The sequence below is a fragment of the Panthera pardus genome, unplaced genomic scaffold, assembly GCF_024362965.1.
Source record: "Panthera pardus isolate Hobbes unplaced genomic scaffold, ASM2436296v1 HiC_scaffold_17, whole genome shotgun sequence".
Lineage (NCBI taxonomy): Eukaryota > Metazoa > Chordata > Mammalia > Carnivora > Felidae > Panthera > Panthera pardus.
The window spans coordinates 138936453-138964386 of NW_026526732.1; the positions used below are offsets into that span (position 1 = coordinate 138936453).

At 50.9% G+C, this 27934-nt stretch overlaps 1 protein-coding gene across 1 annotated transcript in view; it reads right to left on the reverse strand.

The window, feature by feature from the left end:
* Window positions 1-291: 291 nt before the first annotated feature.
* The window catches only part of PTK7 (protein tyrosine kinase 7 (inactive)), a 62674-nt gene continuing 35031 nt past the window's right edge, over window positions 292-27934 (reverse strand). The window contains exons 2-20 of the mRNA XM_053904997.1: window positions 25515-25802; window positions 24940-25042; window positions 24378-24568; window positions 24134-24284; window positions 22978-23126; window positions 22463-22729; window positions 20136-20269; window positions 19861-19996; window positions 19585-19704; window positions 17911-18060; window positions 17645-17795; window positions 17419-17546; window positions 15993-16196; window positions 15082-15237; window positions 14219-14451; window positions 13185-13265; window positions 2985-3136; window positions 1777-1955; window positions 292-1270 (exon numbers count right to left, since the gene is read on the reverse strand). Coding sequence (XP_053760972.1) covers window positions 1110-1270; window positions 1777-1955; window positions 2985-3136; window positions 13185-13265; window positions 14219-14451; window positions 15082-15237; window positions 15993-16196; window positions 17419-17546; window positions 17645-17795; window positions 17911-18060; window positions 19585-19704; window positions 19861-19996; window positions 20136-20269; window positions 22463-22729; window positions 22978-23126; window positions 24134-24284; window positions 24378-24568; window positions 24940-25042; window positions 25515-25802 — 3134 coding nt within the window. The 3' untranslated portion in view covers window positions 292-1109. The remainder of the gene's footprint in view (window positions 1271-1776; window positions 1956-2984; window positions 3137-13184; window positions 13266-14218; window positions 14452-15081; window positions 15238-15992; window positions 16197-17418; window positions 17547-17644; window positions 17796-17910; window positions 18061-19584; window positions 19705-19860; window positions 19997-20135; window positions 20270-22462; window positions 22730-22977; window positions 23127-24133; window positions 24285-24377; window positions 24569-24939; window positions 25043-25514; window positions 25803-27934) is intronic.

Genomic DNA, 27934 nt, shown 5'->3' on the forward strand with positions numbered 1-27934 from the left:
CCCACCCTGCCTCCTACCCTCCCCACCTGAGCATGAGGATTAAGCCAGCCAGCAAAGAATAAGTAGTTGGCAGTCAGAGGGCAACACAGGGTCACACAGACAAGAGGTGGCTTTGCATCCTCAACCCGTATTCTAAACTGCTCTGCGAAACAGAGACAAAGACCTGTGTTTACTGGTTATTCCTGTCCAAACCCCACTAGACTTCATGAAGGCATGTGGCCGCTTCTGATAAGTGACAGAAGAAGGGACACCATCCATGGACAATGGCATGGAATGAGCATCGGAGGCAGGTTGTAAAAAAGGCTTCTTTATTGAGAGCAGCGAGTGTTAAAAAAAAAAAAACAACAACAAATAAACAAACAACAACAACAACAACAAAGGTGTGAGGCAGGGGTGGCCCATCCTCCCCACCTCCTCCAGGGCCCACCCCTCCCTCCCATGCCCCCCACCCCACGCTGCAAGTACATACAAAAGCCGCCCATGGTGCATACAAAAAGGGCGGGTTATATAGTGTCAAAAGCTCCTGAAACTCCTTCATCTGCCAGGCACTTAGGATGAGGAAAGGAGAGAAGGGTGCGGGGGAGGCATGGGTCTGGGTCAGCGTGCACAAGTCCACGGGCTGAGGACTCACTGGTGCATCTTCCACAATCCTGCCGCAGACCCCAAGGTAGGCCCCGTGGACTAGAACAAGCCAGGAAACTTGAGTATATTAAAGAACTCCCCTCAGACCCAGCTTAGCCCTCCCTGGGCCAAGTTGGCAGGTGACTGGCAGAACTGAACCTGGTTAAGGGAAGGAGACCCAGGCCAGAAACTGGGGTTACCTGAGGCACCCACACTGTCCCTGATGGGAGAAGGGGGGGCAGAGAACGCTGCCCAGCTCAAGGCCCTGGTCACTCAGTCTGGGTCTGAATCAGCCTCCCCAAGGGCTGAGGATGAGGAAGAGGAGGAAAGCCCAGGCCCTGCCCAGACCTTAATAGTGCCTGTGGTCCCAGGGCAGGGCCCCTAGGGACAAGGAAGACAGGGATCTTGCCCAACATGCTGTGGGTGCCCCTCAAGAGGTCCTCCCCTGCCCACACCATCCTGAGGCACGGCCTGCCTGGGCTCCTTCCTCAAGGCTTGCTGTCTGCCGGGTTGTCTCCCAAGGTGTTGGCGATCTCACTGAAGGAGGGCCGGTCCTTGGGGCTGAGGGCCCAGCAGCGCTGCATCAGCCGATAGAGCTTGGAAGGGCAGCCCTCAGGCTGAGGGAGTCTCGCCTTCCCAGCCTGCAAGTCTGTAGGGAAGATGGCCGGTGGAGCATTAGTCGAAACGTTTAACCACCTGTCTGACTCTGCGAGGCCTGCAGTTCCCATAAGCAGCCACATGAGGGCAACTCAGGGTCAGGGGCGCTTGCCAGTGGTGGGTGGGCACTGACTCAAGGAGTGTGCAGGAAGTATCTTGCAATCAAAGGTGATGATTCCCCTGGCACTGGCCCCGGGTCTCTCTGACTGGTGGGGGCAGGGTCCATGCCGCACGGGAGGCAGGCAATGCACGAGGACTGAAGTGGGGTCAATGGGCAGGCATCAGAGTAGCTGGACTGGGCACTGGGGTCAAAGACTGTTTACCAACCAGTATATAAATATTAATTAGTCTTTCAGCTGGAGTGGCCATGCCTGTATACCTGCTAACACCAGCCCTGAGAGGTGAGGCAGGCTTAGTCAGCCCCAGGACCCTCAGGAGCAAACTCTCCACCTGGAGATTGCACATCTGCAATCAACCTCTGGAAACACAACTGCCTACCTGCCAGCACTTCATCATCTGCCTGTCCACCATGGGGCATCTCTCCATGGGTGAACACTTCCCACATCAGCACGCCAAAGGCCCAAACATCGGACTTCGTGGAGAAATCGCCCTCCAGGATGGCCTCAGGGGACATCCAACGCAGCGGCACCCAGGCCTGGCGGAAGTGGTAGTACTCACTGTGGGAAAGAAGCATACACAGGGGTGGGGTGGGGCCTCCCCAGCTCACTGGATAGAATGGGGAACACGGCCTGGGATCCCAACCTCAGCCCACGTCTGGGTCTCATACCCAGGCTAGAACCCTATTTTTCTACATCAAGGCCCTCAGAGAAATTGGTTAACATTTATGCAAAGCATGGGGGGTGTGCTGGATGAAATTTGGAGGCATCCACGTGGGGTCTGAGGGTAAAAATTTGGTTAAGGATCAAAATTTGCCTAAATGTTAATGTTTTTAAAAGCTAACAATCGGGGGTGCCTGGGTGGCTCAGTCAGTTAAGTGTCTGACTTTGGCTCAGACCGTGATCTCAAGGTTTGTGGGCTCAAGCCCTGCGTCGGGCTCTGTGCCGACAGCCTGGAGCCTGCTTCGGATTCTGTGTCTCCCTCTCTCTCTGCCCCTCCCCCCACTCATGCTCTGTCTCTCTCTCTCTCTCAAAAATAAACATTATTTTAAAAATTAAAAAATAAATAATAAAAGCTAACAATCGTATGCATTTTCTGTTTAAAAGAAAATGTGAAAAACAACACATTACATGGAAAGAAAAGTTGAAGAGCTTTACTAGTGATAAACCAATCACGACTAAAGGAACAGCCAGACGGAACTGTGGTGACTCAGAGCCAGGGGGAAGTTCCCTGGAGAGGCTACAGAGTGAGTGCACATTCCAGAGCAATCTCTGGCAGTGGCTGCTGAGCTCCAAGTCTTAGGCTTCAAGATAGCAATTACTGAACTTAGGAAGTTACAAAGGGAACCACACGGACAGTGAAATTACATATAAACTGTTATAAAGCTATAAAAAAGGTTCATAATGTTTTATAGAGAGAAAACTTACAAGCATCAGGGACCTGTGGCCCACTGGCTAGGAAGCCTGTTACACCTTTGGAGAAAGGATGGGGAAACTCTGTCCCCTCCCAAGCCCTCCAGCTTTGGACCAAGCAGACTTAACTAAGCGCTTTCCCACATACCCTCACCACCCCAACCGGTGTCCTTCTACCTGTTGTACACATCCTTGCTGAGTCCCAGGGCCGACACCTTCACCTGTCTCTGGGCACTGACCAGGCAGTTCCGAGCGGCCAGGTCCTTGTGCACAAAGCGATTGTTGGACAGGTGCTCCATGCCCAGGGCCACCTGGGTGCACAGTGACACCTGCAGCGAGAAAGGGGCCTGTCAGAACAGCCCAGGACTAGAGATCAAGGCAACCATCCCCGACACAACCCTTGGTGAGGTCTCAACGCCATCACTGCGACATGTAGGAAGCCCTGAAGCAAAGACACAACAGCCTCGATTTCCCTCTCTATAAAATGGGGATAATAACAGCGCCTGTCTCACTGGTCTGTTAGAAGAACTGCATTAAATGAAATTAAGCTCTTGGAACCACTCTGACACAGAGCAGGTGTTAGATTAGGTTAAGTGGCACACGGGGCAGAGAGAACACATCCATATTAACCACCTGTTGAGTGAAACACAACTGGACAGTAATCACAGCTTACATGTTTGTGGGCTGTTCCTTTTTTACTTCAAAATTACATAATTTCTGCTAGTTGTGCTTAAAGCAAAACAAGAAATATGCGTGTGTGTGTGTTTTCTGAGCATGTGTGTGAATGTACGTACACATGGGACTGGCTGCCTCCAAGCAGAGGAGCTGGGGACTAGAGAGTAGAAAAGCCGGGCAATCTAAATATTTTTAAATTGTGAATTGCATAAGAAAACATCATAAAATATACATATACTCCCACAAATTAAAAAGCTCACACTCAGGTAACTGTCACTAAGTAAAAACAAAAACAAAACCCGACAATTCTAGCATCCCAGAAACCCCAAGGGCTCCTTTTTAATCATATATTCTCCCTCTCAAGAGGTAACCCGTATCCTGCCTTTTACAATAATAATCTCTTGGCTGTTCTTTATAGTTTTCCCACTTACACATACATTCATTCCTAAACCACAGAATTCAGTCCCGCTGAACCAGATAAAGCTGGAAGTACTTTTGGGTCTTGATTCTTTCACTCAATATTGTGAGATCCATCCGTTTTTGTGTGTGTTTGTTTGCGGGGACCACTGTACTTAGTCCTTTTTCACCATAAATACACCACAATTCATTCATTCTACTGCCAATGGATATTTGTTTTTCTCCAGTTTTTGGCTATTAAAAACAGTGCTGCAGGACACCTTGGTGGGTTAAGCATCCAACTCTCGATTTCAGCTCAGCTCATGATCTCATGGTCTTGAGATTGAGCCCCGCATCGAGCTCTGTGCCGAGCATGATGCCTGCTTAAGATTTGCTCTCCCTCTCCCTCTCCCTCTGCCCCTTCCCCGCTCAGGTGTGTACTCTTTCTCTGTCTCTCTCTAAAAACAACAGTGCTGCTATAATTGTTCTGATGGGTATACATGCTTGAGTTTCTTTAAAATACTGAGACACTGGTCACAGATTAGGAGTATCTCTAGCTCTACAAAATAATGCCAAAGTATTTTCCAAAGTGTAAGAGAGTTGGGGATATTTTTCACTGATCTCCTTTTTAAAATGTCGAGCCATGGGGGCGCCTGGGTGGCTCAGTCAGTTGAACTTCCGACTTCGGCTCAGGTCATGATCTCACAGCTCACGGGTTCGAGCCCTGTGTCAGCTCTGTGCTGACAGCTTGGAGCCTGGAGCCTGCTTCAGATTCTGTGTCTGCCTCTCTCTCTGCCCCTCCCCCACTCATGCTCTGTCTCTCTCTGTCTCTCTCTCTCTCGAAAAGAAACATTAAAAAGAAATTTAAAATAAATAAAATGTCGAGTCATGTGTATTATTATTATTGTTATTACTATCATTATTGTATATAATACATTACTTAACATATTAAATGGAATTACAATTAAATTATATTAACATTTAAAAAGTATGTATCGATGGACTGGACAAGTATGGAGCACCTGGAGCACTGGACACCACACACAGCTGGGTGTTGGTGGAACAGAACAGGCACAGCAGGGCAGGGGTCCCAGTGAGAGAGCAGTCTAGAAAGGAGATGAGAAGTGTACCTGCAGGAGGCTGCCACCACCAGGGAGAGGGTGGCCCATGCCAAGCAGGAAAAAGCACAGTATCAGGGGAGTGCTTGTAAAGACCCAAGGCCCCTTCACTCTGTCACCTTATATTCAAACCCTGGGAGCACCCACTGGGGATGCGTATGACCTGTAGCGTTTCCTTGTATATAAAAACAAAGCAAACAAATGAAAAGAGGTCCCTGGGGGAGCTTATTTAACACGTTACTGGCCAGCTGTGTGTTTCTCCTGGCATACAGGCTCACTCTCAGGATTCATAAGGGAGAAGTCACCTACCATGTAATACAGTCATGAAGAAATGAAGATAAGAATGCTGCCAGTAACCAATCTTATCAAGGAAATAAAAATCACGGCCTGGTGATACCATTTTACATGTATCTGACTGCAAAAGGTCAAAAGTCTGCCATTTATTTCAAATTGTTCAGGAAAAAAATACATAAAAATAATATCCGTGTATGGGGCGCCTGGGTGGCTCAGCCGGTTATGCGTCCGACTTCGGCTCAGGTCATGATCTCACAGTTCGTGGGTTCGAGCCACGTGTCAGGCTCTGTGCTGACAGCTCTGAGCCTGGAGCCTGCTTCGGATTCTGTGTATCCCTCTCTCTCTGCCCCTCTCCCATTCACACTCCATCTCTCTCAAAAATAAACATGAAAAAAAACTTAAAAAAAAAATCCACGTACCTATAGCAAGAGACTGATAAAGCAAATGGGGCAAAATGCAAATAATTGAACCTGGGCAAATGGTTTGGAGGGGTTCCTTGAACTATTTTTATCCTCTTTTAAGTCTGAAATATCAAAACTTACCAAACATATACACACATACACATGCACACAAATGAAAAATAACACTAAGTAAAAGCAGCCCGTGTGTGGACCAATGATGACAGTATGTCTTAACCAAAGACTATGGTTAATCTGCTTCTATGATCCTGAAGTTCGGAAACGAAAACAAGCGAATGGGAGCGGTAGAGGGGCTGCTGGTGCAAGAAGGAAACCATCGAGCCAGAGAGAAGGGCCCGGGAACATGCTGAGCGCCTGCTGTATGCCAAGCCCTGAGTTAGGGTGGCCGCCTCTCCCACATACACCCTGTAGTGTGGGGCTCATCCTCAGCTTTACCTGTGGTCCCCTGCAAGGCTCCGTACCCAGTCTAATGCCAGAGCCCAGCTCTCTCCCCAACAATACAGCTGCCTCTCCTGGCTCATATCACTGGTAATGCGGGCACGGGAAGGGCTGTCTACCCATCAGCAAGCCCGGGGGTGGGGTGCTGGCTACAAACTGACCCTCTAGCATCCCTGTGGCTCCAAGCGGTCTCACTGACCTGACTCCCAGGGTCACAGAAAGGCCGGCAGAGGACGAAGCCTAAGCACCAAGAGGGGGTCACTCCAAAGACAGATCTCAATCTGTGTGCACTGGCGAGTGACATCCCTGTGGGTCCCACTGCCTCCACTGGTGGTTTGCTAACTGTAGTGACAACCTATTAGTAGGTCATGAAACCAATCGAGTGAATCAAAATGGGCAATAAAAATTTTTAAATGGAATGAAAAATATCAGAGTATATATAACACTTAGTAAAGGTAAGTATCATTCATAAAACTTTTTTCATTAAAAAAGTACATACACATGCGTGTGTTGGCTTGTGATACAAATGTGCTATCTGCTACTGTAAGTCTCAGTCAAAAGTTTTAAAAACAATGGTCTATATACAGATGGCCAATAGACACATGAAAAGATGCTCCACATCACTCATCATCAGAGAAACGCAAATCAAAACCACAATGAGGAGCGCTTGGGTGGCTCAGTCAGTTGAGCGTCTGACTCTTGATTTCAGCTGGGGTTGTGATCCCAGGGTCGTGGGATTGAGCCCGGTGTCGGGCTCTGCACCAAATGTGAAGCCTGCTTGGGATTCTCCCTCCCAATATCTCCCTCTCTCCCTCCCTCCCTCTCTCTCTCTCTCTCTCTCTCTACCCATCCACCCCTCTCCCCGACTTGTGCTTTTCTCATTCTCTCTCTCTAAATAAATAAATAAATCATACAAAACACACAAGGTATTACCTCACACCAATCAGAACGGCTAGTATCAAAAAGACAAGAAGTAACAAGTGTTGGCAAGAGTGTGGGAAAAAAGGAACCCTCATGCACTGTTGGTGGGAATGTAAATTAGTGCAGCCATTCTGGAATACAGTATAGAGGTTCCTCAAAAAACTAAAAATAGGGACGCCTGGTTGGCTCTGTTGGTAGATAGAGCATGCGACTCATTTTTTTTTTTTAAGTTTATTTGAGAGAGAGAGAGAGAGAGAGAGAGAGAGAAAGCAAGCACACGAGTGGGGGAGGGGCAGAGAGAGAGGGGAAAAGAGAGAATCCCAAGCAGGCCCCACACTGCCAGCGCAGGGGCTGACGTGGGAGTCGAACCCACGAACCATGAGATCATGACCTCAGCCGAAGTCAAGAGCCAGAGGCCCAAACAACTGAGCCACTGAGATGCCCCCAGAGCATGCAACTCTTGATCTTAGGGTTGTGAATTCAACCCCATGTTGGGCATAAAGATTACTTAAAGCAAACAAACAAATAAATAAAACCTAAAACATCCTATTAAAAAAAAACAACAACTAAAAGTAGAAGTAGCATACAATCCAGTAATTCCACTTGTGGGTATTTACCTAAAGAAACAAAAACATTAATTTGAAGAAATACATGCACCCCTATGTTTACTGCAGCACTATTTGCGGCAGCCAAAAATGAAAGCAGCCTAAGTGTCCACTGATAGATGAACAAATAAAGAAGAGGTGGCATATATGTACAGTTGAATATTATTCAGCCATAAGAATGGGATCTTGCCATTTGTGACAACATGGATGGACCTAGAGGGCGATACAAAAGTCAGACAGAGAAAGACAAATACCATATGACTTCACTTATGTGTGGAGTCTAAAAAACAAAACAAACAAACAACAATAACAACAACGAAGAAAAACAGACTCATAAATACAGAGAACAAACTGGAGGTTGCCAGAGGGGAGAGGGGTGGGGGGATGGCAAAATAGAATACATAAATATAGAATACATAAATACAAATACAAATACAAAATAGAATACATAAAATACAATGTATATAACAACAACAACACTAGGTTGTACACCTAAAACGAACATAGTATGTCAACTATACTTCAATTAAAATTTTTTAATTTAGGGGCACCTGGCTGGCTTCGTGGGAAGAGCGTGCGACTCTTGATCTTGGGGTCATGAGTTCAAGCCCCACGTGGGGTATAAAGATTACTTAAATCAATTTTAGAAAACTAAAAAAAATTAAAAAGTCACACATAAGAAATGGTTTGGGGAAAAGCAAACGGAATATAGAACCTGTTAAAAAGTTAAATAAAACTATACTTCGTTAACATCAGGAAAAAACACAATGAAAAAACGGTTTAAACCTGTGCTGTCCCAAACAGTAGCCCCTAGCCCTGTACGATTATGTAAGTTAGTTAAAACCTAACAAAATTAAAAATTCAGTTCCTCAGTAGCTCTCGCCACATTACAAATGCTCAGTGGCCACGTGAGGTTAGTGACTACCACGCCGGACGGCACTAGACAGAAAATATTTCCATCACTGCAGGAAGTTTGGTAGACAGCACTGATTCAAATCACCACCAGACTGGACTGATCTATATATCCAATATATTGGCTGATATTGCATATGCAGAGGTGCTGAATCAGGGATACCATCAAGAGTCGGGAAAAATCTCAGGGTACCTGGGTGGCTCAATCAGTTAAGCATCTGACTTCGGCTCAAGTCATGATCACGCGTTTCATGAGTTTGAGCCTCGTGTCGGGCTCTATGCTGACAGCTCAGAGCCTGGAGCCTGCTTCAGATTCTGTCTGTGTGTGTCTCTCTCTGCCTCTCTGTCTGTCTGTCTCTCTCTCTCCCCCCACCTCCCCTGCTCGTGTTCCCTCTCTCTCAAAAATAAACACTAAAAAATATAAAAATTAAAAAAAAAAGAGTTGGGAAAAATCTCATCTTTTTGGTGTATTTCCCTTAACAAAATAAAGACACAAAATCTCCAGATAGCGTCAACCAAACATGTATAACCAGTGAGGAGAGTTGAAGAAGTCATGTGAACAGGTCCCCAGGATGATGGAGTTCCACCTGGGTGCACAGCCCCCCTGTGTCTTCAAGGAAAAGTAGAGGCCACCACATACTCCCAAAGTTGCCCCCAGACTGCCATCCTCAGAATGCCCCAAGTGCCACTGGTGGTAAAAGGGCGAGATGACAACTGAAGTGGCCGTGTCATTAACAACCAGACTCTATCTCAGGCTTCAAAACTGCAGGGCATTGTCCAGCCTTGCCAGGTTATCTGTAAGGGACAAAGGCTTTTGTTTTTACTTTCTTACTTACTTAGAGAGAGAGCAAGCACAGTGGGGGAGGGGCAGAGAGAGGGAGAGAGAATCCCAAGCAGGCTTCGCACTGTCAGTGCAGAACTGTGAGCTCAAAGAGGCACCTGGGTGGCTCAGTTGGTTGAACGTCCGACTTTGGCTCAGGTCATGATCTCACAGTTCGTGGGTTCGAGCCCTGTGTCAGGCTCTGTGCTGAGAGTCAGCTTGGAGCCTGGAGTCTGCTTCAGATTCTGTGTCTCCCTCTCTCTCTGCCCCTCCCTGACTTGCACTGTCTCTCTCTCTCTCTCTCTCTCAAAAATAAATAAACATTAAAAAAAATAAATTAAAAAAAGAACTGTGAGATCATGACCTGAGCCGAAGTCAGACACTTAACTGACTGAGCCACCCAGGCGCCCAGGGACAAAGCCTTCTGTAATGTGACTTCATCAGACTAAGCATTCCCCCCAGCCTGCTCTCTCTGATCTGGCTCAATAGCTAAACAATCTGCTACTAGTCAAGGGAAACACAAGACAGTGGACTTGGCATGGTGACTAACTTGCTATCTTTCCAGAGCGGCAGTGCTTCTGGAAATGCTGGCTAAGTGAGGACAGTAAAAGGGAATTCTGCTAGGCCCAAGCCAATTAAGTGTTTCCTTACTGCTGGGCAAGATGCCATCAGATGGCCACAGGATTGATTTCCAAATACTGTTATAAAGGCCTGCTCTTTGGTAAAGACTAGACCCACTGCTTCCTTTCCAACATGACAGTCTCAGGGCTTGCTCAGGTCCTGGCTAACCCTTCACGACAGCATTGTGCCATTCTCATGCGACAGCATCTGATTGCCTATACTGTTGTCCTCGAGGTGTGCTAAGCCGACCCTGTTCCTCATCCTGTCACTAGCCTGCAGGGACCCAAAGAGAAGTCACAGGTTACAGTTCCCTGACTTCAAAATCTCCATCATCTCATCAGCTACTCGAACAAGCATTACCTATAATTATGCCAACACCCAGGGCCCGTGTCTGATTTCTGTCAATGCTTCACTGATATCCTGAAATTCTCCTGGGGTTCTCCCCAGCCCCTCACACCAACTAGACACTCCCGTTCCAATTCTACCTGGCCGTGGGAGCACCCTGCCTACCATTCTGCCTCTCTTTAAAAACTTAACTCTTCCTCCTTCCATTCCCCTAGAACCCTAGGAATATAAAGTGATGCAGCGGTTCAATAGATTATTATTAGCACAAGAAAGTGTCTACAACTTTTAGTATACCTTTCCTAAGAATTTTCATTTTCCTGGAATCCCCAAAAAGCAGTATTTTTCAAACTACTGATCAAGCCCCACATGGGTCTCAAAATCAATTTAGTGGGTTAAAAAAAAATAGGATAGAAAATATCAAGTGCATCAAATACAATGTTTGGAAAGTTTAACTTGAGTTGTGTGTGTGTGTTCTTTTTAAAAAAATTTTATCTATTTTGAGGTGGGGAAAGGGAGATGGGCAAAGAGAGAGAGAATCCCAAGCAGGCTCCATACCAGCTGCCAGTGCAGAGCCCGATGCAGGGCTCGAACCCATGAACCATGAGATCATGATCTGAGTTGAAACCAAGAGTCAGACACTTAACCAGCTGAGCCACCCAGGCGCCCCTATGTGTGTGCATGCTATTTGGGGCATGATGTAAAATGCATTTCTTTCTTTTGAGAGAAAGAGAGAGAGCTAGAGAGCGAGCACGTGCACGTGTGCACGAGTAGGAGAGAGGGAAGAGGGAGAGAATCTTAAGCAGGTTCCACACTCAGCACGGAGCCCAGTGCCCAACCCAGGGCTCAATTCCATGACCCTGGGATCATGACCTGAGCCACAATCAAGAGTCGGAAGCACAACGGACTGAACCGCCCAGGCGCCCCTAAAATGCATTTCTTATAGGGAATCCTGACAAACATTTCAAAGCCAGTATCCTATACACCAGGACTCCTTGAACTTTAATGAGCTTAAGAATTTGCTGGAGAGCCTGTTTGAAAAACGCAGGTCCTCAGACCCCATCCTCAGATATTCCTATTCTCTCGGTCTGAGGTATGGTCAAGAAACCTACAATTTTTATTTTACGCAAAACCCATCTCCCATACAATGCAGAATATTGTCCTTGAAGAATGTGGAACCCAACTTATTAAAGCTCTCCATCACATTTAAGATGCTAGGGAGGAAAAGTGGGGGACAGATCTTTAGCACAGGCTGTGAGGACTTTCAACCAAAGAGAGTCCCTCAGGTCATGTGACAGAGGTAATTGACTTCCTGTCCGCTTGCCTACATCCCTATCCCAAACAAACCTACCTGACTCCCCTCTTTCCTGAAGCCATTCCCTTCCTGCCATTCAACTACTTCCTCTCCTTGAGAACTGAACTCAAATTACTTTTCTACCAGGAAACCTTCTTTGTTAACCACACCGTCTGTCCACCTAAAGGATGCATGTCTTCGATGTCTCTTAATTTATGTCTGTCATTCACTTCCCGTGTAATACCTGAAGTCTATAAGGCACATGCCATATTCATTTTCCCAAGCTCCCTTACTAGATCCTAAATGCCCCAAGGACGCCTGGCAGTTTCAATTTTGCAGCCCCAAGGGCCCTTAGGGCCACGACTGGCTCAGTAAAGACTCATTGGCTCCTTGCATGTCCTGATTTGTGAACTCTGGGGCCCTGACATCCTACTTAGGCTGAATAGCACATCCTGTCCTGTGGCTTTCCATCTACAGCCACTGCAGACAGTTCCTGCAGCTTGAGAGGTGGAGACAGGGGCCTGGTATCAGGAGGTCAGCTCTGGGTGACCTGGGGCCAGGTCACTTGTCCTACGTGGGCTTCGGTAAATTATGAGGAAGCCAGCCTGAAGGGTGCAGAGCCATTTCCCCAGGGGTGGCCAGGGTCCCATCCCCCTTACAGATCAACCAGCCGTACCTTTCTTTCCTGCCCCTGAATCTGGGACCTGGGTCAACCTACAAGGCAAGGAATGGTCACCTGGGAGGGAGGGCCCTAGCAGTCACTGCCTACCTGCCCTGCACTGTGACTGGTTTATGAGGTGACTTTGCCATCAGCTTAGTAGCAGAATGCCCAGTCCCAGGGAAGGAGGCGGATCCATTTCAGAGGGGAAGGAAGGAGGCTGTGGGCAGGAAGAGCTGGGCCACAGAAGGTATCAAGGTATCGTCTGAGGAGGGCAGGGGGCAGTAGGCAAGCTTTCCCTGCTTCACTGTTTCAAGCCAGGTCTGCTCCACCATGGGGCCCCAGCCAGGGATCTGTGCCTGGAAGGCAGGAAGAGAACCGGAAGGAAAGGCTGGGAGCCCACAACCCAAGTGAGAGCGAGAGTGTGAAACCACAGGGAGTGAAACACGGGCAGCCCTTTCACAGAAGAGACTTCCACACTCAGAGGCTGATGAAACACTCTCGGGGCCACACCCTGCCCTGCCTGTCCCCTTTGCGGCTCCTCCAGCTCAGTGTTCACTGCAGGGGGCAGACATACTGCTCTAGCAGCAAGGGCCAAGAGCAGCCCTTCGAGATGAAGGCACCACAGCAACACACAGGCATTTGGTGGCCATGTGATCTGGGACAAGCCACTTAACCTCTCCCAAGCCCCAGGTTCTTTATCTACAAAATGACATCTGTTTCAGAGGACACTTGTGATCACAGAGATAACACATGTAAAGTCCCGCCTGGTCCACAGGGAGCATTCTGTCAGTGGCACCTCTGTTATGATGACTGCCCATGATGCTGGCCCACCCTTGGGGACCTCTCCCGCCCTGTCCTCACCTTCTGCTTAGTGCTGAGGGGCTGTGACTTCAGTTTTTCATCCTTGCTCTGGGAAATCCTCAGGAATTGTTTGAGGTCTCCCTGAGGGAAAAGCCAAGCATCGCTGTCAGGTCAGAGGCCAACTATTATCTCCAAAGCATCAAACCAAGCAGGTGCTCACAGAGTGCCTACCTGTGCAGGTGAGAAGCCCTGACCTGAACCTCCACCCCCACTCCCTTGCAGGAAGTCCAGTGGGAATTTAAAAATATATAGAAAATGGCTCTTAGAAGCTCTCTCAGTCAGAAAGACTGGGGAACTGCCATTCCTACCCTCAGGGGAGCTGCAAACAGGCGGGTGACAAAGCCCCTGCCCTCAGGGAGCCTCACAGACCTGAGAGGGAACCCCTGTCCCCCAGGGGGTTATTATCTGATAAACATAGGGAGGAGGGAAGGAACAGCAGCAGCAGAAACATCCATAAAGTACTCATAAGCAGCTGCCAATGGAAAGAGAATTGCTCCTCCCCTTCCTGTGAGCTGGGCGAGGGTGTGACAAGCAGCAGCTTGAGGACCAAGGGAATAAGGCTTAGATCGGTTGGGGGGGAGGGATGCACAGTAAGAGGCATAATGGGACACGGCAACTGAGGTGGGAAGAGAAGGCTGGCAACTGGGCTCACACCGGTGCCCGAGATGGTACGGGATGCCAGGAAGGAAAACCAGTCCTGCTAAGTTTATTCCTAAAGGCTCATGAGCCCTGGAGAGAAGGAAAAAAGACAAACCAAAGAAAACCCAAGTCAAGGAAGAAGGCCTGAAATGCATCCATGTGGTGCACAGAGGGAGAAGCTGGGAAGAACCGGGGACCAGACCCCCAGGCATGGGGCTGGAGGACAGGAAAGATGGACAGGCAGGTGTCAGAGAGCTGGCAGGGACCGGAGGCTGAGTGTCTCAAGGAGGCAAGGGCAGGCAGACGGAGACCATGTGAGAGGAGGCTCCCGTGGTGCCCCACCCCCAGCCAGAGCCTTAGACTCCCAGGTCCCCTCCCCCCGCAGCCCAGCGTACCAGGTCCACGTACTCCAGCACCATGTAGTGGGGTTCGGCCTCCCGGCACAGCCCCAGGAGCCGCACCACGTTGGCATGGTTCAGCTTCCCAAACATCTCGAACTCCCTCCGGAAGTCCAGCTGCTGCTGCTCGTCCCGGCTCTGCAGGCTCTTCACAAGCACCAGGGTCTCTGCCACCCCCTCCTCCAAGCCCTGGGCCTTGGCCAGGAACACCTCTCCAAACTCACTTTTCCCTGCGGGTGCAGGTCCGAATCCATCAGCTGCTTTCGCCCAAGCAGAGGAGCCTCTGACTTGGGGAGGTGCCTTGCCTCTCACAGAGGGAAGCCTTTGCTGTGCCCCACCCGGCTGGATGGGGCGCTGGCCCTACTTGTGCCGTGTGACCCTGAGCAAACCCCTCCCTACCTCACGCTGGGCTTCACAGTCTCCAATGAAACTGTGTACAACGTGTAAAATGAAGGGTGGAATTCATAACGAGCATTTTCCAAAGGAAGGCTCGTCTGAGAATTTTAGGTGGCTCTTGATAAATAGGTCAACAGGTACATGTTCTAATGTACACTCAGAAAAAATTTAACTCCCACAGATCTGTAATTTCTCACATTTTCTCCTAGAACAAAACTAACTCCTGTTAAGTTTTGTTTTGTTTCAAATCAGTTAATCTAAAGGAAACGTCAAGTAATTAATGTACAGGAATGACCACAACTGTGGAGGTGAGGCACGTACAGGCACTGGGGACACACTGCACTTATCTCCCCTGTGCCTCTCGCCCCCTGCTCCAATGTCCTAAGTTTTAGGGACTGCAGAGCCACCAGCCCTAACCTAACCTCAAGACAGAAGCAGGGATAGTTGTGACCAAGGCAACGCACCCAGTGTGGTGATGGGCTGTAGGCTCGTCCTCGGGAAGTGCATCTTATCACTGGTGCTATGGCGTTTGTTGGTGGCCGCAGGGCCAGAGCCCAAGCTAGTCAAGGCCACTTCCTCTTGGATCTCCGCTGAGGGCTGCCCATTCTGCAAAGGCCCACCTGAGGAGAAGGAGCATGGTGGGGCGGGGTGGGGGGGGCGGGGGGGGGGCAGGGGGAGGGGGTATCAGGATGAGACCACTCTGGCCACCATGGGGACCTCACTCCTCTCCCCCAAACCTCCACTTCTGTCAAAGTGGGTCCAATCATGGTGTCCCACACAAAAAGGCCAGTCCAACTGATGAACTGATGGGGAAGGGGCGAACAGGCATCCCTTAAATCATAACCACGTGTTGAGGCAGCTGATCACAACCTCGGAAACAGAACAAAGGGTACAAGTCTCATCTGAACCACTGGTCCCTGGACACTATGTTGACAGAAGCGTTTTTGCTTTCGTAGGGCCTCCTCCGTGCAAAGCCCTAAACAGGCACAAAGGGGAAATCAGAGTGAGGGAGCCCCAGGCCTTGCTCCTGAACACCTAAACTGATGGGGGAAACCCAGGAGAAGGGAAACAGACAGACTGGGAGACAGGATGTGCAACAGAAACATGAATGTGTATACTAATTGCATCTGCGGTTTAGTAGTGCACGGAGAAGGCAGGGAAACACAGAAGCTGGCCCGGAAGCTCCAGTGAGGAAGTCTTGAGCCAGGTTGCTCAGACACCGCGGCCGTGGGAATGGGCCAACTCCAGGCTTCCAGCTAGGGGTGGGGGAGCTTGGCCAGGACCCAGGCTGCCCAGCGCTGCAGCTCTCTCTGTGGCCGCAGGAGGGCGCTCAGCACCTGCACACAGGCACCACCTCCACACCACCGCCCCTCACCATTGAGGCACTCCATCTCGGGCTCCTCGCCCTCGGGCTGCTTCTGAAGGCGCTTGGCCTTGCAACGCTTCTTGCAGTAGAACATGAGACCCAGCACGGCAATGATGTAGGCCACAGCAGCGCCCACGGACAGCCCGATGGTCTGGATCATCTTGTATGGGGGAGGGCTGCCCAGGCCCTCTGACTCCTCCAGCACCGGCTTGTCTGAGAGACACAAAGAAGGGTCTGGGCAGGGGCCTGTGAAGCAAACCCGGCCCTACTTCTCGACTAGCCCTTCCCCACCCTACGCAGAGACAACCTGATGACCTCGATGGTCTGGCCAAACCAGAAAACCAGGAGGGGTCACCACTGTCACTGGCTTTAACCAGGGCTGGGTCCTTGGGCCCTACCAAGGTCATAAAGAGTTCTGAAGGACATGAGGCCAGTGATTCCCAAGCTGGTGTGCATCTGAACATGAAGCTAGGAACACACATTTAAAAAAAAACACATCTGTCAAGATGTCAACACAAACCTGCACTATTGCTAATAAGCTTCCTACGTGACTTGACATCTTGAGCCAGGCCCTGAAGAGCAGCATTTGGGAATTTCTAGTTTGAGACACTGCCTGACACAGAGCAAGTTCTTAAAGAAATGTGTTTGTGGAAAGGATCTTCTATTCCAGTGAAAGAGAAGCCAGGAATCATTAGGGAAACTGAGGGAGAGAGGGCTGTGGGGGAGACGATGCAAGATCCCCTGACTCCTGCCTCACACCTAATGTTTCTACAAACGGGCCTTATCACTTCACTATTTCCCATGTAAGTTCCACAGAATATTTTGTCTAGAAAAACAGTTCTGCTGCTAAACCACAAAAGTTTAAGAACTTCTTGTTGAAACCACTCTCATCTTACAGATACAGAAACAAGCCCCTAGAGAGGAAGTAACACCTCCAAGGGCACAGAGCTGGTTAGCAGGAGAGGCCAGATCTGAACCCCGAGAGTTCCTGACTCTAGGCAGAACCTTTAACCTGACACATCATCCTCTCTGGGCCTCCAGAGCAAAGGAACCCTTTCCTGCTGTCCCCTGGCCTGTTCCCCTCCCTGCCCACCCAGATATACGTGCGGCTGCTGCAGGAGACCTGGGAAGAAGCATTTTAGGACAAGAGTACTACCCCCATGCCTCTCCCCAAGTTGCGTGCGTGTGCACGCACACACACACATACACAAACACGCAAACACCAGCTGCGGCATGTGAAATCAACAACGGCCCAGCTCTAAGCAAGGAAGCTGACACTATGCCATGGCATGGTGGAGGGGACACCACTGAATCCCAGCCCCCAACACAAAAATGGTTTAAGTGTCTTCCATATACAGGGGATGACAATGAAAATAAAGAGAAAGAAGTCTGGCCCCACAACTTCCTGTGCAGGACATCCCTCCCCAGCACATACCCACAACATAGAGGGGAGCCTCCGTGTGTTTGATGTTGCAGCTGTTGCCTGCGATGCAGGTGTAGCGGCCTGAGTCCTCAGGGGCCACGTCATGGATCACCAGGGAGCCATTCTGGAAGATGTGCATTCTGCCAGGAGAGAAGCCACAGCACTGCACACCTTGCCAGCTCCTGGGCAGACCGGCCGCAGGAGAGGTGCAGTAGGTAGGGGAGGGAGACGGCCCTACCTAGGTCCCAGCTTGGTGGGATCCAGGATGCGGTCTTTGCCCTTCCACTGGATGAGTGGCTTGGGGTCTCCTTGGGCCTCACACCGTAGCAGGGCTGTGTGGCCCTGGTACACAGTCGTGCGCTCTGGTTCCACCTTGAAGGTGATGAAAACTAGATGGGAAGAGCCCAAAAAGGTGTAGGGAGCAGTGAGCAATGGGGCTGGTGGGGTGCGGGCTGCCCCATGGGGCCTGCCAGTCCCAGCCCCAGGGCCCTGCCACGGTCGCACCTGCCACAGTAAGCTGGACATGGGCACGGATCTGGCCCTGCAGCCCATTGGAGGCGATGCAAGTGTAGTTGCCGGCGTCATCACGGGTCACCCTGGAGAAGTGCAAGGTGCCTGCATTGTCTGTCACCCACTCCGGGAGGCTGCTTCCATCTGCAACAAAGGGAAAATCACAGGCTTGGCCAGAGTCACGTGGGTGACTGGCAATGCGCTCTGTCACTCACCTCTACTCAAAATCATGCCATTGCTCCTGACTACCCACAAAGTCCAAACTCCTGAACCAGGCGTTGGGAAGCCCCCGTTACTTACTCCTTCCCCAATTTTTCAGTCCTACCTCCTTCCACTGCCCTACACAACATTTCACTTTTGCAAAATTGGACTTCTGATTGGGCCCCAACTCTGCCCTGTTCTCATCCTCACTGCCTGCCACTTCTCACTCCTAGAACCCTTTCCTGCTCTTTGCCACCATCCAGGCTTCAGATCCACTTAGAGCCCCGCTTCCCACAGAAAGCTTCCACCAGACCACCTGAGCAGGGAGAGCCCACTTCCTCCTCAAAAGCTACAGTCTTACCCTCTCATTCACACTACTCATGGAGATGTAAAAGCTGGTCCAGCCCTTTGACAGTTTAGCAATCCATGGTAAGGGCTGCAAAAATGTGCATACCCTTTTATACGTAATTATTCCATTTCTGGGAATCTCTCCCAAAGGAAATAAACCCAAATCCAGAAAAAACTTTGGCTTAAAGATGTTTATTGCAGCAATAAAAAGAGAGAGAGAGCGAAAGACAGAGAAAGAGAGAGGGGAAGAGGGAGGATGGTTAACAACCCAAATCTCCAATGTTTAGGGAATATTTAAGTAAATTACAGTGATTCCAATCATCAGAATATTATTACAATCATCAAAACCAATGTTTATGTATATAAGTATGTGGAAATGCTTGATAACATTAAGTAAAAAAGGGTATAAAATTACATAATTAAGTGGGTCTTCTTTTTCTATAGTGAGCAGAACTTACTCATGTAAGTTTAATAAGTGAAAATTATATGTTTAATAAAATTGCTATGTACAAACAGAAAGATACACATAGAAAAAGAAAGGGGAACACACCCAAAGATTATGGATGATGGGATCCTGCATTTTTCCTCCCAAATTTTTTCTTTTCTTTTCTTTTTTTTGTTTTTTAGAGACAATGCATGTGGGGGAGGGGCAGAAGGAGAGGAAGAGAGAGAATCTTAAGTGGGCTCCACGTTAGGCACAGAGCCTAACATGGGGCTTGATCCTACAACTTTGAGATCATGACCTGAGCTAAAATCAAGAGTCAGATGCTTAAATGACTGAACCACCCAGGCAACCCCCATCCCGAAATTTTCTAAAGGGACCCTTGTCTTGTTACTTTTATGTCCCAAAGGATGACTATTTTGAAAGTGAGAAGGAGGACTTTACAGCGCTGTCTGGACCAAGTCTATCCCTTGCTGCCTCGTGTTGTCTAAGGCCATAACCCGACCTCGGGTGTGTCTGGCTCCTTTCTTCCTAACTGGCCTAAAATTGGTCCCACTTTTCTGGTTTTTCCCACAATGCCTGGCACGGTGCTGGATTCTCGGCTGGTCCTCAGACATGCACACATCTGACAGTAGGCTGTCCTACCTGCCCCCACCCCATGCCCACCTGGTACCCACCTGCCCGTATCCATTTAATAGTGGGCTTTTCTCGGCCTGTGGCTGAGCAGGGCACCGTGGCCTCCTTGTCAAACTCCATGCACTGCTGCGGCCGGGGTGGCGGTGTGAACTTGAGTTTTTCTGTGTCAGTAGAGGGAGGGTGGGTGAGTGGAAAGAGTTGGAACTGAGGCAGCTGGAGAGGCCAGGGCAGGCCTGAAGATCCACGCCCCTGCTGCTCCTTCCCCTTTGCTCTCCTGCCCACTGGGCCGGGAGCTCTCTTCACTCACGTACACTCACCCAGCACTTGCACACGGGCTTGGGCCTCGACGCTGCCGGCTGGGGTGCTGCTCACACAGCGGTACCACGTTCCATCGTACACCTCCACGCTGTTGATACGCAGGGTCCCGTTCTTGGAGACTTCGAACCGTGAGTCCTGCGGCACGCATTACGTGACTATGAGAGGACTCTGCCCACGGCCCCAAAAGTGTCTCCCCGAGGGCAGTTTCAGGGGAAGGAGTGCTAGCCAGGTGACCACAGTGCCCTCTCCCACCAGCAGCAAACCACGTTCTCACCTCTGAGATGAGCATCTGGTTTCTATACCAGACGACTGTGGGTTTTGGTGTGGCCTGGGTCAGGCAATGCAAATACCCTGGCTTGCCCTCCTCCAGCTGGCTGTCCTGGGGCTTCTTCAGCCATGTGGGCACAGCTAGAGGTACAAGGAAAAAACAGAAGACCAGTTAACATGTTCGCACAACCAAAGGATCTGATCCTTAAAAACTCTAATAGCACACTCAACCCTGAGCTCAGAAGCCCACCTGCTCTGGTGAAAACTGCGGCAACTACTCCTTAGGGAAGGTCTATGGGCAGCACCTTTTGAACATCGTCTTACTTAACAGTCACAATAAACCCCCTCAGTATGTATTCCTATACCCATTTTACAGCTGAAAAGACAGAGGTTTAAAGAAGTAACAGTGATGTGCTAATACCTGATAGAGATAGGATTCAAATCCCTGGTCTATAGGACTCCAACACCCTTGCTCTTTTTATTACACTGGAACACTCCAAGGCCTGGTCCTCAGATCCCTGGTGTGTTCTAAATTTTTTTTTAATGTTTATTTATTTTTTCAGAGAGAGACAGAGACAGAGAGCAAGCAGGGGAGGGGAAGAGAGAGAGGGAGACACAGAATCCGAAGCAGGCTCCAGGCTCTGAGCTGTCAGCACAGAGCCGGATGCGGGGCTTGAACCCACAAACCGCAAGATCATGACCTGAGCCAAAGTGGGACGCTTAACTCTCTGAGCTACCCAGGTGCCCCCCTGGTCTGTTTTAGCCATACTTGTCCCCTGAGTGATCTCAGCCAATCTGTGGCCTTCAATGCCATATGAGCAGATGATTCCCAAACCTATACCTTGACTCCTGACCTCCCCCCATACAAGCTTCAGACTTGCAAATCCAACTGCCTACTGCCATCTCTGACTGGATGGCAGTCAGACTGGATCTCTTGGGTTTTCTATGTACAAAAGTGAACAAATCATTTCCCCCAGAACCCGCTCATCCCAGTTTTCCCTGTCTTGGTCAACATTGCCACTATGCAGCCAACAGTAGAAGCCAAAACCTAGCCTTGACTTCCCTCTCCACAGCCCTATCGACTTTGGCTCCAGAAACTCCTGAATTTGACCATCTCTCTCACCTCCACTGCTACCACTTCTGTTCCAGGCCCTTCAACACTGCCCCTGGATGATTACACTCATCCACTAACTGGGCTCCCTGTTTTGACTCCTGCCCCTAACATTCTGGTATTCTCAGAACGGCTAGAGTGATTTTTTGAGAATGTCACGCTCCGACTCAAAACCCTGTAAGGACTTCCTGTCTGACTTGTGGCAGACTGTTTGCAAAGAGGACTGTAAACAGTTCTTCCATCCTTTGCTTCTTTGTAATGTGTTGCTGCCACTTTCCCCACCAAGAGCCAGTCTAGGGGCGCCTGGGTAGCTCAGCTGGTTGAGCGTCCAACTTTTTATTTCAGCTCAGGTCATGATCTCACGGTTTTGTGGGTTCAAGCCCCGCGTGGGCTCTGCACTGACAGAGCAGAGCCTGCCTGGGATTCTCTCTCTCTCTCTCTCTCTCTCTCTCTCTGCCCCCCTTGATTGCACTGTCTCTCTCAAAACAAATAAGTAAACTTAAAAAAAGAGAGAGAGACAGTCTATTTCTCTACTGCCTAGAGTCTATGTGGCTGGTGACTTGCCTGGCCCAAAACAGAACACGGTGGAAGAAACACTGAGCAACTGCTAAGCTGATGCCTTGAGAAGTCTTCCAGGTTCCACTACTGGCCTCTCGAACCCCAGCCACCATGTGAAGAGGCTGGAGCTGGCCTGCTGGAGCCGCCACGGGGGAGACAACCAAGGCACTCTGGTAGATATATCCTCCGTCAACTTTGAAACATGCAAATGAAGCCACCGGGGACCAGCTAGCCACCAGCCAACCTATCAGCTGACTGCAAGTACATCTGATCTTTCTGACCACCTTGTAGGGTAAGTAGTGGGTTATCAATCCCATTTTATGGATGAGGAGCCTGAGCCCTGGCAAAGCAGGTGGCTTGCTACCCATCGCTGCTCTGTGCACCAGGGAAAGAGTGGGACCTGGGTCTCTAGACTCCCAATCCTTTGCTCCTCCTTTCCAGCCCAAGGGTTGTTTTTTTGTGTGGGCTGTCACCCCGACTTCTGTGCCTGGCTCTCCACTGTCACCTCCCAGGAGCCAACGGAATCCCAAGCAAGCAAGGTCCAGAGTTGAGAGGGCCGCAGGTGAGCACCAGGGAAGCCTCTGTACATCGCACCCAGAGAGCAAGGCCTCAGGGGACCTGGGCTCCCCTCCACCTCGCCTCACCCCTCAGGGCAAAATGCTCACTGGCCACAGTGATGTTGACATCCTGTCGCCGCTGCCCGGCCAGGTTGGCTGCGTGGCAGGTGTAGACACCAGCATCACTCTCCGTGGTGCTGGCAAACACCAGCTCATGGCCCTCCTGGAAGACCCTGCCACGGGTGGGTAGCCGGACTCCTGCATGCTCCCACCACACACTGGGCTCTGGCAGACCCTGGGGGGGCAAGCAGGCCACACGCTCCTCGCTGCCAGCTGTGAACACCCGTGGCTCAAATGGTGGCATGTCTTCAATCTCTGCAGGGATGGGAGCAGGAGGCAAACAACCCGATTACTGTGGGTCTCAGGGTACCTCATGTGGTCCCAGGGCAAGCTTTTGGCCCTTTCCAGCTCAAACCCTCCCTTAAAACACTGCATCTCCTCTTCCTGCCCCCAGCATCCTCTTTCTCTCTCTGCACTCTGGGTGGAATCAGGAGCCTAAATCTCTACGTGCCAACGAGGTTGAAGGTGGCCCCCACCTCAGCACCCTAGACCCAGGGACCTACCTGCCAGGTGAAGCGTGGCCTCAAGGACGACAGGAGGGCCCCTCTGCCCCTGGCCAATGCAGCGGTAGACCCCTGCGTTGCGGGGCCGGACCTGGGTCAGCAGCAGGGACCCGTTGGCAAACACCGTGGCTCTGCGGAGGTGTGGGGGACTACAAAGAGGAGAGAATGCTATTTGGAAGAAGTGGCCCCACGGGCATCCTTCTGGAAGGGAATGAGATGGAACCCCATGCTGCAATGGTCAGAGATGTAGGAAGGAATCAGCCAGGAAGAGGACAGGGATAAGGAAGCCAACATGTCACACCGCTCTGCGTGTGTGTGTGTGTGTGTGTGTGTGTACGTGTGTGTACACGTGCATGCGTGCACTCACTCACGTGTGTGTGTGGGTGTGCTCCACCTACAGGAGACTCAGCTCTCCGGGTGGCAAGGTGAGCAACAGTGTCAGTGAGAGATAGTGAGTCATCAACAGCATGCACCTGGAGAGACAGAGGCCCACCTCCCCGCAGGGTTAAGACAGGCCTGCCACTAGGGCACCCAGCCCCAGTAGTCAGAAGCCCCTGGGCCACACCAGATCAAAACCGCTGATGATTTCCTCAGGGCTGAAGCTAGGTGGGATCCAAGCCCCCCACCTAGGACCACAGCCACACTCGGCACTGCAAAGGTGCTCTCTGCTCTCATAGTGCCTGGGTAAGGACAAAAGTCCACATAAAGGAGCTGGACCTTCCAGCATATTCTGGAAGTGACTGCTTCCTCCAAAAAGTGCGTGTGGGGGGGGGGGGGGGGTAAGATATCCTTACCATTCAGGACCTTCCCATCCAGACTATGGTTACCTAGGTCCCCTGTGTCCCTCCAACCCTGGGTCTCTACTCCCCATCCCAGAAGACCCATATAGGCAGGAGGGGAGAGAAGAGAACGGAGCCACCACTAGCTCATACAGTGCCGTGGTGCAAACGGGAAGATGCCCTTTCCGGAGACTCTTCCCTTTGTTGGACTCATTTTGTAATAGCAAAACATTCTACTGCCATCTGCTGGAAATTCGAAGTAACACACATATAGATCTAGGATGTCTGCAATACTAATGACTTTCTTTTAGAGAATGCACTGGGACAGTACACAACCTGTAACACCTTACCTGAAGGCCCCTTCCCAATTGCCTTACCGACTGCGGTTAGTGATAGGAGTCTCATCTTCAAAGACCCACTGCAGGCTAGGGGGTGGCTGGGCTGAGAACTGACAGTGGAACATGGCCTCTTCATTCCTCGCCACTACCATGTCCCGAGGCGCCAGCACTACCCTGGCAAAGCTCTCGTCTGGGGTGGGAGAAGCACAGGTGCATGAGCAGACAGAGTGGGGAGGCCCCTCGCATCCCTGCCGTGCCCTCTCCATCCCCACCCCAGGCTCACCAGCAATGCTCAAGGTGAAGTTCTGGCTGCTGCAGGTCTGGCCAAAGGCATTTTGGGCACAGCAGGAGTAGATGCCACTATGCTCAGGGCTGGCCGGCCGGAGGGTCAGGTTTCGCTCCTTGCTGCTGACCGTGTGATTGCTCTGACCATCAGAGAGGGGGCTCCCATCTCGGTACCACTGGTAGGTAGGCCTGCAGGCCAAGGGGATCAGCAGCAGGGAGGCAGAGGGTACTCAGGTGACCAGTGGACAACATACAGGACTAGAGGCTAGACCCCTCAGTTTGCAAGTGGGGAAACTGAGGCCTGGGAGGAGAAGTGACTTGCACAAGGGCACACAACAATTCAGGGGCATAATCAGGTTGAGATTCTACAGCTCTCAGCTCCCAGAAACCAGGATCATTCCGCAGGACAATGCCACCTCTCCTCAGGTCACTAGGGGCTTGTGTGGGGAGGCATATGGGCAGGGGTGGCTATAGAATGAATAGAGTCCAGGATTTGGGAAGATATCCCTACTTGTCTAGAATAACCCTCTCCATCCCCACTCTCAAAGTCATCTCCTTACCGAGGATGCCCATCAATGTGACAACGCAGTGTGACCTGGGTCTGTGGCTGGATCTCAGCTTCTGAGGCTGGATGTTTCAGGACCACGGGACCAGTCTCAATCCCTGTAGCAGAGGCCACGGTTGCAGAGTGAGGGGCAGAGCAGAGCAAGTGTGGGAAGGCAGAGGGGAAGGAAGACAAGCAGAAAAGGACACAACCTGCAGGCTCTGGAGATGAGAGACAGTGCAGGGAAGCCCTGCAAAGACGAGGCTGCGGCTACAGACGGGGTGGGGTGAGGGGCCAGAAACAGAGGGCCCATCCAGTCTGTGGCAGACAACTCTGATGCCTGGCCACACTGGCCCTCACTGCCCTTGCCATTTGCAAAAGCATCCAACACATAAAGGGTTCTAGACTTGAAGGAAAAAAAATCTTCTGGAAAAAATAAAACTTTTCTTATCCACTCAAAGAACTGACCACAACTGCTCTCTGCCTGCCCCCATTCAACTGGAAACGGGAGAAGCTGAGGGAAAGGAGGGGTCCTGCAGGGCTCAGTAGTTGAAGGTCTATAGGGAGTGAGCACAGCGCCCTGGCTCTCACATTTGATGTTGAAGGAGGCGTTGGCACTGCGGGCCTCCTCTCCAGTGGCATTATCCCGAGCCACACACTGGAAGGCTCCAGAGTCCTGCAGCCGGTCCACAGCTGCAAAGCTCAAGCTGCTGCCTTGGGCAAAACGCCTCTCAGTGTCTTGGACAGGGGCCCCATCCAGCAGCCAGTACACGTGTACTGGGCCTGGGGTCTCGACTTCACAGCGGAGCAGTGCCCGGCGCCCCTGCAGTGCATCCTGGGAGGAAGGCTCCTTGATGAAGACGATGGCTGCCTGGGCACCTGCGGATGGGGACATGAGAGAGGTACAGTCAGGAGGACCTACAGTCACTGTCCTAACACAGATCACCCATCACTCTGTGCACAAGACGAAAGGGGCTATGCACACAGGAGGTGGCCAGTAAGTTCAGGACAGAAGGATCATGAGACTGGAAGTGCCAAGTGTCCATTGAAAAACTCTTCAATTGTGCCGTGTGCTCTGCAGGATACAAAGACATGACACATCAGTCAGTAGGGGGCACAGCGCAATCATACACAACAAGGCAAGGCTCATGCCCAACGAACAGTGTGAGTAGTCAGTGCCTCTAGAGCACAGAAAGAAGAGGGAGTTCCAACGGCTGGGGACACCAGGGAGGCTCCCTAAAGGAAGGTTCAGACCTGCAGGTCCTGATGCTAGGCAGAGGAGCAAGGGACATTAGCAGGCAACCCTCCCCATCAATCTTCAGAATCCAGGATGTTGAGCAGAGTTAAGTCATGACTCAAAGAGCATCTTGGAAGGATTACTCCCACTCACAGTCCCACTGAGAGTTCCGCATCAGAGGTGGCTTTGAATCCCACCGACAGGTGCTCTGTAGCCCTTAGCCCCCCCCCCCCCCGAGGCTTCTTTGGATTTTTTTTATACTGTTTTTTTTTTTTAAGTTTATTTATTTTGAGAGAGTGAGTGTGCATGTGAGTAGGAGAGGGACAAAGTACCAGTGTGTGAGAGAAAATCCCAAGCAGTCTCTGCACTGTCAGCACTGAGCCCGACTCGGGGCTCGAACCCACAAACCATAAGATACTGACCTAAGCCGAAATCAAGAGTTGGTCGCTTAACTGACTAAGCCACCCAGATGCCCCTGCACTCCCACCATGGACTTCCTTGGGAAAATTCGCCCCATCACAGGAGAAGCCAATATTCCCTAGATCTGCAGCTATTGCCAAAGACATGCCAGGGCCACCCCCACGTCCTACCCTCTATCTCTAAGAATCTGTGTGGCAGGGCTGACTTTTCTATGCCAAGTTGAGAGGTAAGCCAAGTGGTTCCAGGTTTTCATCTGAACCTCCTCCTGCACCACAACATTTCAGCTCTGGCTGGGGCCGAAGGAGCACCCACAGGGAAGGGGGGCCCCAGAAACTAAGGGGGAGCCATAGCCAGTGGGAACAAAGGAAAGTGAGAAACCTGTGCTGAGGAGCAGATGGGTCGAGGAGGCGGAGGGCAGGGCTGGGCAGGTGGCAGGGCTACAGCAGGAGTAACACACTGGGCTTTGTTTCTGGCCCACGTGGGTGCCCTGCAGAGGCCCTGAGCCACTGGGTCTGGAACACCAGCCCGCCTGCCAGGGGTGGGTGACAACACGGAAGAGGACGTGCAGCCCCTCCGAGAAGAAGAAATAGGCCACCTGGGGCGGCTACATGAAGAAGCAGCCTCTGCCTCTGATCAAACTGGGCCTGGTAAGGGCAAGAAGAGGCTGAGGGGGTCCTGCCATCCCCTCCCAAAGCGATGGAGACTGTGGCCCAAAGACTGCTGTTTCAAGTCCCTGAAGGTGGAGTTTGGCTCTTTAGGGCATGAGAACCATGTCCTCCTAAAGTCAGCATTAAGACAAGTCCAGGATCTCTCAGAGTGAGGTCCAGATCAGGAGGTCCACCTCCCAATGTTCCCAGAGGTGCCAGCCCACAGGACAGTCAGGGAGCTGGAAGGTGCTCAGAGCACCCCATTACTGCTCAGTCGGGCACTGCTGGCTCTCTTGGTGTGATAACTGCCCTCAATGCTGGGTTGTCCCACCCACTGTGCAAGTTAACTAATCTGTCCTCTGGGCACTGCTAAGTACCCCCAGCTACCCTGACATCCCAAACACCCCATTCACTTCTAATCACCACACAGGAACGTGGCCCTGTGCACCATCCACCCCCCCCCCCCCCACCACCGCCGGCAGCTTGGTACAACGCCTTTGTAGAACAGATAGGTAAACTGAGGTCCAGAAAAATTAAGCTGTTTGCTCAAAATCAGACAGCTAGTTTGACCATGATCCAAGGAAGCCAGCTTCCAGCCCCAAATTCTTCCCAGCCCCACCCACGAACTCAAAACAAACCCTGGAAATAGCTGATCCCACAACGGGCCTCCATTCCTGAGGCCAGGTAGAGAGGTAGACACCCCTCTT